This window comes from Chelonoidis abingdonii, chromosome 1 (assembly GCF_003597395.2).
Source record: "Chelonoidis abingdonii isolate Lonesome George chromosome 1, CheloAbing_2.0, whole genome shotgun sequence".
Lineage (NCBI taxonomy): Eukaryota > Metazoa > Chordata > Testudines > Testudinidae > Chelonoidis > Chelonoidis abingdonii.
Genome location: NC_133769.1, coordinates 98,337,535 through 98,350,794, shown reverse-complemented (window position 1 = coordinate 98,350,794; position 13,260 = coordinate 98,337,535). Strand labels below are relative to the sequence as shown.

At 47.6% G+C, this 13,260-nt stretch overlaps 1 protein-coding gene across 1 annotated transcript in view; it reads left to right on the top strand.

Moving 5' to 3' along the window:
- The window catches only part of CACNA1I (calcium voltage-gated channel subunit alpha1 I), a 162,300-nt gene that overhangs the window by 101,395 nt on the left and 47,645 nt on the right, over positions 1–13,260 (top strand). The window contains exons 7-8 of the mRNA XM_075068160.1: positions 1,207–1,513; positions 4,144–4,547. Coding sequence (XP_074924261.1) covers positions 1,207–1,513; positions 4,144–4,547 — 711 coding nt within the window. The remainder of the gene's footprint in view (positions 1–1,206; positions 1,514–4,143; positions 4,548–13,260) is intronic.

The following is a 13,260-nucleotide window of genomic DNA, read 5'->3' as shown; positions in this document are numbered from 1 at the left end:
CAGTCAGAGTTCTAAAACAATCCCTCTTTTTAGCACTGACATATCACAGTTCACAACTCTTTGGAGAGGAGGTCCCAACCATGTTGGAACAGTGTTCAAAACGAGTGGTTAAAAGTCCTAGTGTGGACTGGATTTGCATTCCTGTTGAATTTTTATCCCCATCCCTGCAGTAAAGTATTGATCCCATTATGGAGATTCAGATTGATCCCACAATGGAGATATTTAAAACTGATATTGTGATTTTTATCCATACATCTCCAATCATTCAGCATTATTGTCTCCATTTTAGGAATGGGAAAACTGAGGCATAGCTAGATTAAAGGAGATCTGCAAATGAAAAAAATGCCTTTTTTGGCTTTTGCAGAATGGATAATGAAGGCCTGAAACATTTTATTTAAAAAATGAAGAGTTCTGCTTGTTTTTACATTAGCAATTGAGAGCCTGTCTAGACTGGAAGACTCTCATGATTCGGGGACTAATGAAAGTAGGACATCACAAGAGCCAAGAGAGTGAAAGTTGAGCAAAGAAGGGATTTTTGGTCAGACTGTTTAATGCTCTTTGTTTTTTATTTGTTTTTTGTAAATATCTATTTGACTTCAGTGCCTAGTTAACATTTTGGAGAAGAGCCATCTTTGTTAAAGATTCAACATCCCCATACTTTCAATTAAAATGAGAGAGTTAGGATCAAATATGCTCTGAGACTGCCAACAAGTCCTCCAGAAGTACTAGGGAAGAGCAGGGATGACATTCCCAATTTTCCTAAAGTAAAAATCAAGAAAGGAAAAGAAACCAAAACACTTCTTTTATACGTCAAAAAGAAGAAAGCTTGGAACAAAAGTCCAATTTTTATAAAAGCCTTTGCAGGTCATCTTTAAGTGACTTGCCCAAGGTCACACAGCAAATCAGTGGCAGAGTCGAGCATAGAGCCCAAATCTCCTGACTCCCAGCCCACTGCGCAAGCCACTGAGCCACATAGTGAAAATCACATCAAGGGAGTTGTACTTAGAAAAAAGGTGAGCCAGGCAAGGTTTCTTTTGAGGACCCACCTTCTTGTGCAGAATCTCACCTAGCTCTATTTTTTCCTTCTCTCTTTGTCCTGTTTTATTTTCCCCTTCCCCTTTCTTTTCCCTCCTTTCTTTCTCTTTGCCCCATGATTTTTCTCTCCCTCCCTCTCTCACTTTTTTCCTCTTCCTTCATTGATTGTAGGTGGGCTCTTTCTTCATGATCAACCTGTGTCTGGTGGTCATAGCCACTCAGTTCTCTGAGACCAAGCAACGGGAGCACCAGCTGATGCAGGAACAGCGAGCGCGGTACTTGTCCTCCAGCACCGTAGCCAGCTACACTGAACCAGGAGACTGCTACGAGGAGATCTTCCAGTATGTCTGCCACATCGTGCGCAAAGCCAAGCGTCGCACACTTAGCCTCTACAACAGCCTGCAGGACCGACGCCAGGGCCGGATGGAGCCAGGCAGTGCCAAGCTTGATGTGAATGGGAAAGGACAGAGACGCTATAGTAAGAATCCCAAGGGCAAAGCTGGGAATGTCAGTAGAAGTTTCAGAATGGTAGCCATGTTAGGGTCTGTATCCGCAAAAAGAACAGGAGTACTTGTGGCACCTTAGAGACTAACAAATTTATTTGAGCATAAGCTTTCATGGGCTAAATCCCACTTCATCGGATGCAAGCAGTGGAAAATGCAGTAGGAAGATATATATACACAGAGGACATGAAAAAATGGGTGTTGCCATACTAACTATAAAAAGAGTAAACAGTTAAGGTGGGCTATTATCAGCAGGAGAAAAAAAAACGTTTGTATCAGTTCAGAATTAATATTAGGCACTAGGAGTTGGACAGGAGCATGGGGGAGGCAGGCAATGCATCGGAATAGCAATACGTGTTGCTGGCAGGAATTGTGTGGGAAAGCCAGATCTAGCATTCCAGGGGCTGCTGAATGGTAGGATTGGGAGGTATCAACAGGTTCTTGTAAAGGGTTCCAGATCTGGAATAGCAGAGGGTATTGCAAATTGGATTAAATGCATTAGCAGAGTGGGAGAGAGGGGAATTGAGCTGCTTAAGCAGACCCTGTGGGACCTCAAGATTAAGGAACAAAGATACTGCAGATCAGGGTTGAGGTGCTTTTGCAGTGCAGTGATGGGGGGTGTCCGAGGACCAGAATAGAAAGAAATGCTGAAGTACACAGTTTTGAGGCGTATTGGCAGAATTGGGGTGGGGGGAGGGGACAGCGTAATTTTTGAAGGGCCAGTGGAAACATTTTTTGAATACGTAAAATTAGACGTGAGCTACAATTGTATAATTTAAATTGCAGTTCTAGTCTGAAGAGTGACAATAAATATGGCTTTATGGGTTCTATGTTAATTGTCTCAAAGGCTTCTGTATCAAGTGAATTCACTTTATGAGTGAACAGATAGAATTTCTAACTGCCAGCCCTGCAGGCTCAGCCTTCCACTTTTGCGCCTGTTCACCAATAATAAAGTTTCTGCAACTGGCAATTTGTTGTACCACTGGACTCTGACTCACTCTTGCGTAGCTATGTTGGCTCTCCAGAACTAACAGGAGGAAAAAGGAATAAAAACTTTGTTAGGTCACTAAAGCCAACAAATCTGATCTCATACACACAGTGTCGTGTACAGTAACTCCTCGTTTAACGTTGTAGTTATGTTCCTGAATAATGCGACTTTAAGCGAAATGATGTTAAGCGAATCCAATTTCCCCATAAGAATTAATGTAAATAGATGGGGGGGTTAGGTTCCAGGGAAATTTTTTTCACCAGGCAAAAGACTATATATACACACACACAGAGTATAAGTTTTAAACAAACAACACTGTACACAGCAATGATGATTGTGTGAGGTGGTGGAGTCAGAGGATGGAAGAGGGTGGGATATTTCCCAGGGAATGCCCTACTGCTAAATGATGAACTAGCACTGGGCTGAGCTCTCAAGGGTTAACACATTGTTAATGTAGCCTCACACTCTACAAAGCAGCACGAAGGGAGGGAGGGGAGACAGCATGGCAGACAGAGACACACTGTGTGTGAGTGAGAGAGATATGCATTACCCCTTTAAGTATGCTGACCCCATTCTTAGTTCACTGTCTTTTTAAGTAGATCAGCAAGTTGAGACAACAGCTGCTGCCAGCAAGTACCCTCCATCCTGAGCCCTGTCGTGCCCTCCCCCTGCTCTGCGGAGATGGGGTAAAGGAGCGAGGGGCAGGAGCGGGAGGAGGGGGACACCCTGACATTAGCCCCCCCTCTCCCACACCCCCACCGCACAGCAAGCAGGAGGCTCTCGGGAGCAGCTCCAAGGCAGAGGGCAGGAGCAGCACACGGTAGTTGCGGGAGGGACAGCTGAACTGCTGGCAACTGCTAGCCTGCTGGGCAGCTGCTGCACAGGGAACCTAGGGGAGTGGGGAGCTTATAGGTGGACTGCCTGTCCACCCTGGTTCCAAGCCCCCACCAGCTAGCTCCAAAGGACTGCTCTTTCTGCAAGCAGTGGACAAGCAGGCAGCTGCCAAACAACTTAGAAGGGAGCATTGTGCAACTTTAAAGAAGCATGTTCTCTAATTGATCAGCAACAAAATAACGTTAACTAGAATGACTTTAAGTGAGGAGTCACTGTATAAAGAAATGCCATTTTCAAAGTCACTCTTCTGGCTCTTTAAGATGCTGTCAAAAAGTGAGTTCCTAAATCAGGGGGCCCAGTTCTGCCTTTAGGCACTCCATATGCTCTCATTGACTTTAAGGCCAGAAGGGACCATTGTGATCATTTCATCCAATCTCCTGTGTGACACAGGTCACAGAATTTCACCCACTGATTCATGCAGTGAAGGAAATAATTCTTCCCTACAGTGTGAGTGAATTGTGATGAGCCTAATCACTTGTGGCTGAACTACAGTGTATGTTTTACAGAGGCATCCAATCTCAATTTAAAGACTCCAAATGATGATGAATTTACCACTTCCCTTGATAAGCTGTTCCAGTCTTTAATCAACCTCACGGTTAAAAAGCCTGGCTTTCCACTTTTGGTGCCTTCTTGCTATTTAAGCATCCAAGTGGTGCACTGATTTGTATGCCTTATTTGAAAATTGAGCCCTGTTACTTTAACTGTAATGATTTCTTTCCCCAGGGCATTGCCAGAAACACAACTCACTCGAATACACTCCTCATGCCCTCATCCAGCCCATTGCTGTGACCCTGACCTCTGACCCCAACAACTGCCCCAGATGTCACAGAGTGCAGTGTGAGGCAGCCCGGAGGCTCTCCATCCTGGATAGTGCTGATTCGGACCAGGAGGAAGGAGAGGCCAGTGAAGAGCAAAGAGAAAGAAGAAGAGGAAGCGAAGGTGCCACAGATCTGGAGAAGGAGGAAGAGGAGGGGGAAGAGGGCGGATGGCTGAGGCTCTGTGGTGAACTGTGGCGAGAAATGAGGGTCAAACTAAGGGGGATTGTGGACAGCAAGTACTTCAACCGTGGGATCATGATAGCCATCCTAGTAAACACCATCAGCATGGGCATTGAGCACCATGAACAGGTAACACACCCTTGTGGGGAAGTGGGCACCTTAAACCCTATTGGCCACAATAATATCCAGCAACTTAGAATGGAGGGGGTGAGGGGCTCTAGCACTGTGGGTTGCCTGGGGTAGAATCAGGCAGCATGGGCCTGCCAAATCACATGGTCTAGACCTGAGCTGCATCCAGTGGTGAGTCTCCTTGGGCAGCATCCAAAGTTGAATGACCCAGTGAGGACCTGAGGAGAGGCTCTTGGGTCACTTCCTCTTGACATTAAATCTCTCCTCTCCCTCATGTTGTTATTGTTTATTGAGTGCCAACTGTGCACTCGATGTTGCATAAATCTCTTAAGGAGACATAGACCTTGCCCCGAGAGCTTACAACCTAGCAGAGGTGGAGAGAAAACAATTTGGACATGTGATAGCGCATGGGGTCCCGTCATGGGTTTGAGATGGAGTAAGGACCATGCAGGGGCTATCCTGTGCCTGTTTCTGCACTCAGTCATGTTGGCCGTGGCCATCTTTTTTTCTTTCATCTTCTTTTGTTCCTTCTGCTTATCCCCCCTGATCTGTTTCATCCCCAACTTTTCTTTCTCTCCTTGTCTCCTTTACCCTCCCTTTTCTCTTGTCTTTTCCACTCCCCCATCTTTCTCCCTCATTTCTCTCTTCATTAGCTGACTGAATCCTTAGTCTGTTTGGTTTAGTTTAATGTGCTCTCTAGGGGTGTCACAGAGACTTCACCAGCATCTGAATTCAAATCCATCAGCTAGCTAGACTTTCCAGCTTAATTAAGAGATGCACAAGCACAGTCTATCTCTGGAGAACGACTGAGGAAAGCTGGTGAGTTTTGTGGTTACTACAACCAAGAATCTTTCCATTCCCTGAGGGTCCTGAGCTCCTCTGTAGGTCTGGCAGCATCAATTAACAGGTGGATCATGACATGGAAAGCAACTATCTATCTAGGTATGTGTATAGCTGTCATCACTAGAGGTCCCCAAGCACCTCCCAGTCATTAATGGATTTTATCCTAACAGCACCCCTGTGAGGTAGAGAAGGGTTATCATCCCCTTACAGATGGGGAACTGAGGCACAGGGTAGATTAAGTGCCCTGTCCAAAGCCACACAGAAAGTCTCTGGCTGAGCCATGAATTGATCTCCAAGGCTCCTCCGTCCTCATCCAATACCCTAGCCACTAGACTGTGTTTCCTACCCTAGCCAGTCTCTGATAGGTGTAGGAGTAGCCACAGTTTGATCCCAGAGTAAAAACTGCTCTGGGCACCTCAGTACCAGAAAAATGCTGTTGAGCTGCAGGGAGCTCAGAGGCGAGAAATACAAATTACTAGCAGACTGGAGGGACTGAATCATGAGAAAAGATTAAAAGAGCTAAATCTGTATCACTTAGCTAAAGTATGACTAAGGGGTGAGGCACAGGACAACATGATCACTAGCCACAATTGTTCAAAGGGTGTAAACACCAATCAGGGCCGTATCTTCCTGTGTATCGGCACAGCACGCAGCACAATGGGGTCTTCACTGTGGCCTCTGGGGGTTACCATAATATAAATAATAAATACTATTAATACCTTCCTGAAGTGAGATTTATTAGACTATTAACTGATCTGCCCAGGGTACTGATATAGACCCCATCATCTAAACTGTCTAAAAATGGAGTGAGACAAAGAATTGTGAAGTCCTGAATTGGATGTGGGATGGAGACTGGACTACATGTGACCAAATCAGTGTTTTCTATCTCTAATTTCTATGATTCTCCAGTTACTGTTGGGTTACTTTGATGTCATTTACAAATATGAGCAAACTAGAAAAATCTCTCTATTATATTTATAACGTACTTATCACCCTGATATCCGAGTACTGATATATGGGGCTGGTCTTATGATCCCACGGGGAGTCACCCCAGTAAGATTTCTGCATAGTTGCCAATTTAGACCTGGGGGAAGAAATTCCCTGTATGGACAGGTCATCTGATATATTACAGGTGTTCTTGCACCTCCTTCTGAAGCATCTAGTGCTGGCCCCAGTCAGAGAGAGAATATTGAACTAGATGGACCCTAGGGTCTTATCCAGGATAGCAATTCCTCTGTTCAAGGAAGGAAGGGTAGGTGGGTGGTGGTGGGGAAGTGAAGACCAAACAGCTGCTCTCCTTCATCCCAGCTCCATCATCTGATCATTAAGGGGGGGCTCCAAATGAAATCAGCTTCCCCCAGCATAGAAGTGGACTACATTGTTTCACACATCTGCTTAATCCTAGTAGGGAAAGAGGGTTCACTACTATGGGAATCTGAATCAGATAGTTTCATGGATTTGGAAAGAAATCCAGATTCAGGATAGACAAACTAGTTCTGGTACAAGAAAAAGTTGCCCGAACCATGACTCCCCAATTCACATCTGACTGCTTCCTTCCCCTTCCCCTACTCGGGCCCCAACACTCCATACCTAGGAAAAGTTCAGTTTAAGTGTTTCTCCCCAGTGTTCATGCGTGAGACTTGTGCATTCTATGAGCTGGCAATTGTGTATGTGAGACAGAGAAAACAGGCTTCTGTGCTGGGGAGATTTCTGATACTCCCTGCTTTTGGCTAGGCAGGAGATGGTGAATTGCACACCTTTCCTCATGGCTTTGTGAGTTTTTCTGACTCTGGAAAGAGCCAGGAAGCCTGGAAATGGCTCAAAAAGGAAAGTGGAACTATGTTTTTGTTAACCCGCCCAAAAAGTAGTGGGGAAAAAATGGTGGGCTGCTATTTATTTGATCCAAAGCAGTTTTCTGCAACCCTGTGTTAACCAGTTGGTTGTGGTTACTTGTGTGGGAGCAGCCGGAAGGAGATTGATTGGCTTCCTTTCAGTCTCCCCCCTCCATCAAGATTACCCTTCCTCTGCTAGAGAGAAGCCCCATCTCCCAATCCCCCCGCACACACACACTGCCCCAGCCATCAGCTGTGTCCGCTGTCAGTCACATTTAAGCTGAAAACCCATGATGGTATTGCTAGTCCCAGATGTGTTGGAAACTCTCTTAGGGTTTGGCTACACTTGCAGCTGTACAGCGCTGGGAGTTAAACCTATCTCCCTACAGCTGTGTAGGGAAAGCTCTGCAGTGTGGCCACACTGACAGCTACCAGCGCTGCAGTGTGACCACATTTGCAGCGGTGTTGGGAGTGGTGCATTATGGGCAACTATCCCAATGTTCAAGTGCTGCAACCTGCTTTTCAAAAGAGGGGGGTGGGGTGGAGTGTGACAGGGAGCATGGGGGAGAGAGAGTGGATTTTTGGAGCCGACTCTGTGTCAGCACCCTGCCTTGCAAATTCCGACCACTTCCCCCACCCCTCTCTCATTCACTCTTAAATGCAAATAGCCTTCAGACCAGATAAGCAGCTTCTCCGACGGACTCCCTCCCTTCCCCCCCCGCCCGCCGTGCTGTTTCTCTCCTCAAGCAAACACTAGCTGTGGACATTCCCTGCCTGCCTCTGCTCGAGCAAACAGTAGCTGTCTTTGTTTTTTAGATAAGCAGCTCCGGGAGCCACGAGTTCACAACAAAGCAAAGGGCTTGGCTACACTGGAGAGTTGCAGTGCTGGTGGTGAGTTTACAGCGCTGCAACTTACTCATCGTCCACACTTGCAAGGCACATACAGCGCTGCATCTCCCTGGCTGCAGCGCTGGCTGTACTCCTGCTCTGCCTGGGGTATAACGATTGCAGAGCTGGTGATGCAGCGCTGCTCCACCAATGTGGCCACCAAAAGCGCTGTAATTGGCCTCCAGAGGTATTCGGAGGTATCCCAGAATGCCTGTTCAGCCACTCCCAACAGCGGCTGCAAATGGCTGCAAATGTGTGCAACGCTGCAGCGCTTTCCTACACAGCTTACGCAAGACAGCTGTAACTCCATGCTGTAAGCTGAAAATGTAGCCATCCAAAGAGAATTCTTTAGTTAAAAGCATATGGAAATAGCTGGAAAGGGTCAGTTACAGCGTAGGTAGGGTTAATTGCTTGTTTACAACTGGCACTGCAAGCACAGCGCTGTTCCCGTTTATTCCTCTCGTCCAGTGCAAGTACAACCAGCTGCTGTAGAGAGATACAGTGCCGGTATGTCCTTGCCAGTGGGACGGCGGAGTAAGTTGCGCGCTGTAAAGCCACTACCACGCTGCAACTCTCCAGTTGTAGCCAAGGCCTAGAGTATGGGGGCCTCTAGCCCCACCAACAGCACTTGGGCTGCCACGCTACATGGTTCTTTTCACTCTGGCTAATTATCTCTCTCTCCAGAAAAGCTGCAATGCAGGTCTGCCTTTGTTCTTGGAGTGTGTTGCCTCAGGCCTAATGATCAGCTGGCTCCTCTCCCTCCCTTATCGCCTTTTCTTTTTTTCTTTCCACTTCTTCGTTAATCTTTCTCTGTATCTCTCTTCTCTTCTTTTCTGTCATCGTCTCTTTTCGTCTCTATCCTTCACTCTACTCCTCTTCCTTTTTTGGTGGTATGGAACGTGTTTGTTTTTTCCTCGTTCCTTTCTCCCTTATCTGACCTTCTATTCCCACCCACCTCTTTCCCTTCCCCCTTCCTGACCGTCTCTCTGGAGAATGTTTGGGGAAGGAGGTGAATGATGCCCATTAGAAAAAGATTAACAGGTGTGGGCTTGATTAGAGAAACAAATGTCAGGAGGGGAGGAGGGCGGGAGAGAACAAGTGACCTTTTACCTAGAAGATGCAACCAGGACTTTTAAAACATCAGTTGCGCCTACAAGACAGTGAGCGAGCGATGCATGGACAAGCAGAGAGAAAGCTAATCACCATTATACCAGTCATCTTTTTACATTCTCATCTCACTGACATAATCATTGATTCATGCTGAATTGGTTCTCTGTTAGCATATGGGCCTCTCATCCCCTGCTAGTGTCATTACTGCCTGGCTTGAGGTTATCTTCATCTCTGTCCTCGCTGCTCTCTCTCTCTCTCTCCTCCATAGTTTTTTCAGGAAGCTGTTTTGTTATTCAAAGTGAATGATGGAAATTGGAAGTCTCCCCCCCTTTTATTTTGATTTTAGAGAAACTGGCAGTGTATATAAAATTTGCTGCATGGGGCAGCCTGCAAATTCCCCCTTCCCCAGCCAGAATGAAATCAAAGCAGGTCCTAGTGAATGAAGGGGAAAGGTAGAGTTGCTGAAAGAGAAAGGGTGAGTGAAGAATGGTTTGGTCAGCATGTGTCAAATGCAGTACAGGCAACAAGCAGATGTGTGGGTTTGGCTGATTCAGTAACTGGAATGAAAGCTCAGTTAGAAAAGGACCATGGAGGTACGGTTACGACGGGCTGCACCCCCTGGATGGTCACCTGGTGTGGGGATGCCCACTGATCAGCACTGTTCTGCCAGCCTGGGCCCCCTTTTATCTAGTCTTGCTCCCCAGCCCTTTTTCCAGCACAGATCCAAGGCAGGGCCCACACCCAGCTAATCAGAGAGACAGAGGTGCGCTCCTGGGAAGGCTCATTTAACGGGCTTGCCACAGCCCCTAATTGTCCACCCCACGCTTGGAGTAAAAAAAAATACCCAAATTATATGAAATTTTCCTTTTCCTTCTTCAATGTGGAGGAAGATATTGCACAACTCCCTCACCCCCCCTTAGAAGATCACAGAAACGTGGGTTATTTTATACAACCAGAAAAAATGTATTAACTGTTAAACAGGACGGCACTAGGGTTTGGGCGCCCCTAGGTGCCGGGACATTTCGCGCCCCTGCTGCGCGCGGGTCTCGCAGCTCCAGCGGAGCTGCCGCAGGCATGCCTGGGCAGGTCCACTGGAGCCGCGGCTCCCTGCCCCAGGGGGAGGGCACCCTGGGCTGCTGGGTCGCGGGGCGGCGGTCCCTGACCCCGGGGTGGGGGCGCCCTGGGCTGCTGGGCTGCGGCGGCGGCTCGCTGGACCCAGGGCGAGGGGCGCCCTGGGCTGCCGGGCTGCGGCGGCGGCTCCCTGACCCGGAGGGGGTGCCCTGGCTGCTGGCTGCGCGGTGGCTCGCTGACCTCAGGGCGCGCTGACGCGCGGCGCCCTGACCCGAGGGGAACTTGCGTGCCGGCGGCAGGCAGCTGCTGCTGCCGGCAGCTCAGCCCCTCCAGCAGCAGTGGCTGCAACCATTTAAAAAATTTTGGGGGGGGCGTCACTTTTTGGCGCCCCCAAATCTTGGCACCCTAGGCGACCGCCTAGTTCGCCTAAATGGTTGCACCAGCCCTGACTGTAACAGATGTATTTTAAGTAGTCAAGGGGATAGCAGACAGAACAAGGTAGATTACTAAGAAAATAAAACAGAGCATGCAAACTAAGCATAATACACTAAAGGAGCTGCTTACATGTAAGTTCTCACCCTAAATGTGGTTCTAATAATCTTCTTCACGGACCAGACGCTCTTCCAGCCTGGGTCCAGTTCTTTCTCCCAGTTCAGTTTTAGATGTTTCCAGCAGTCATCTTGGACAGGGCAGCAGGGGAGAACTGATGACCTGGATTACTTCACTCCCCGCCCTTAAATAGGATTTGCATAAAGCAGGAGTCCTAGTTTGACCCCTCCATCCCCAGCTTCTTGTGGAAAAGTACAGAATTCGAGATGGGTTCCAGTATCAGGTGACATGGTCACATGACTCCGTAAGGCCCCTCTAGCCATTCTTCACAGGCTGGCCCACAGGTTCACAGGAAGACTAAGCTCCTTTACAGTCCATTGTCTCTTGCTGATGGGCCATCAGCACTGTCCAGCTTTTTCATTGTTATACCTGAAGTGTTAGCAGGGGGTGTCACCCAAAATAACATCGTTGAAATATAGATACATAGTCAATATTCCTAGCTTCAGATACAGAAATGATACAAGCATACAAATTGGATATTCGCTTTTAGTAAATGACAACCTTTCCAATGATATCTTATATGAGCCATCATGCATAAAGTATATCTGTTATGTCATATTCATATCATAAGCATATTTTCATAAAGAATATGGTTGGGGGTGGGGGCTGGCTTCAGTAACTGGAATGAAAGCTCAGTTAGAAATGACATGGAGGGTACAGTGACTTGGGAGCGGGATCCAGTCCATTCATTTACTTGAGATAAGAACAATTAGAGCTGGATTCTTGTGCCTCCTGGAATGGACTCTAGGTGCAGCCCGTGGGAGGAGGCAGGAGGGAAAGAACCAGAACTGGATTAGTGTGTGTGCGTGTGTGAGCACCCCTTCACCCAGTGTACTGCTGGTACAGCCTATGGGGAAGGGAGAAGACCCCATTATTTTCTTAATTTAAGCACCTTTCCTTTAAAAAGACAGTAACCCTGCCATTGTCATCGTCAATAAAAAAGGTGAGTCAATGAGTCTCTTCCACATGGAGCACCATGGGGCAGTGCTGACTTCAGTGGAGAAAGTTTGCTTAGGCCTAGATGGAGTCCCCGTCTCCATTTCTGATTGGCTCCCCTAATTTCACAAGTGCCTGTCCTCTCTTATCACCACCAGGGGGTGCCAGCAGTCCCTCTGTCAGTAATTTTGTGTGATGTCAGAGTTATGACCTGGCATTTATGGGTAGCTCAGCCCCACATGAAGAAAGGCTAGTCACATGACCGACTGATCCAAGTGGATCTGTGATGGACACCCGATGTGTGTGTGGGGGGACCTGTGCACCCTAGAGAGTGAATGCTGCTGCCCCCTGGTGGACAGAATGTGTTAGGCTAGCTCATGTCAATTCCCTCTAGGACTGGACTTGGGGGAGCTGCTCCTTTAGGGATGGAAGGGAGGGAAGCGTGGGTGGAATCAGACTTCATATATGAAACCCTATCCTGGGGTATGTCTATACTAACTGCCAGATCGGCGGGCAGCAATCGATCCAGCGGGAGTCAATTTATTGCATCTAGTCTAGACACGATAAATCGACCTCTGAGCGCTCTCCCCTCGACTCCTGTACTCCACACAGAGAGGCACAGGCAGAGTCGACGGGGGAGCAGCAGCAGTCGACTCATTGCGGTGAAGACACCACAGTAAGTTGATCTAAGTACGTCGACTTCAGCCATGTTATTCACGTGTAGACCAGGCCCTGGATGGATTGTAGTGACATATACATGAGGAGTCTGACTTTCTTTTCATGTTGGTGACACTTTGGTTGCTTGTCATGCCATTAAAGTCTCATTGAAGTACTTGCGACAGAGCAGAGGAGAGAGAGTCTGCCCCCTACTGACAGGAATGTGTTAGACATTGTTATGTTTATTTCCATTCCCCTTGCTGGCTAGCCTAGTGGAGTTGCAACTCAGCCAGTGAGGGGAGCCAGAATACCCACACATATAAGTGAGTCTATCATAATCAACTGGGGGGAGGGCTCCTTCCCCCCCCCACACCCCGTTTCTGAGAGAGGATGGAAAGAATCTGTCATCAATGGTGTCAGCTCAGCCCTCAGCCATAAAAACATCCACTTAATCATTCCTGAGCAAACAGGCTGGACCCTTTCCCAGCCTTGTCAGAGGGGCCTCCAAGAAGTGAGCACAGCAAAGAAACATCCATTAATTCTGAAAACAAAAGGAGGAGTAATTGAATTTGCTCAGGCTTGTTCAACTGATTGAGTCATTAAAGCTCTCTCTCTCTTTTTCTCTCTCCAACACACACCACCCTTTGGCTGGAAGAAACTGAATTACCTGTGGCAAGGTCACGGATTCAGTAGATGCAAATATCCTGCACTGAACTAGTTATTTCCTTTTATCGACACATTTGCCCTGTTGGTTTCTTGGGAATTTC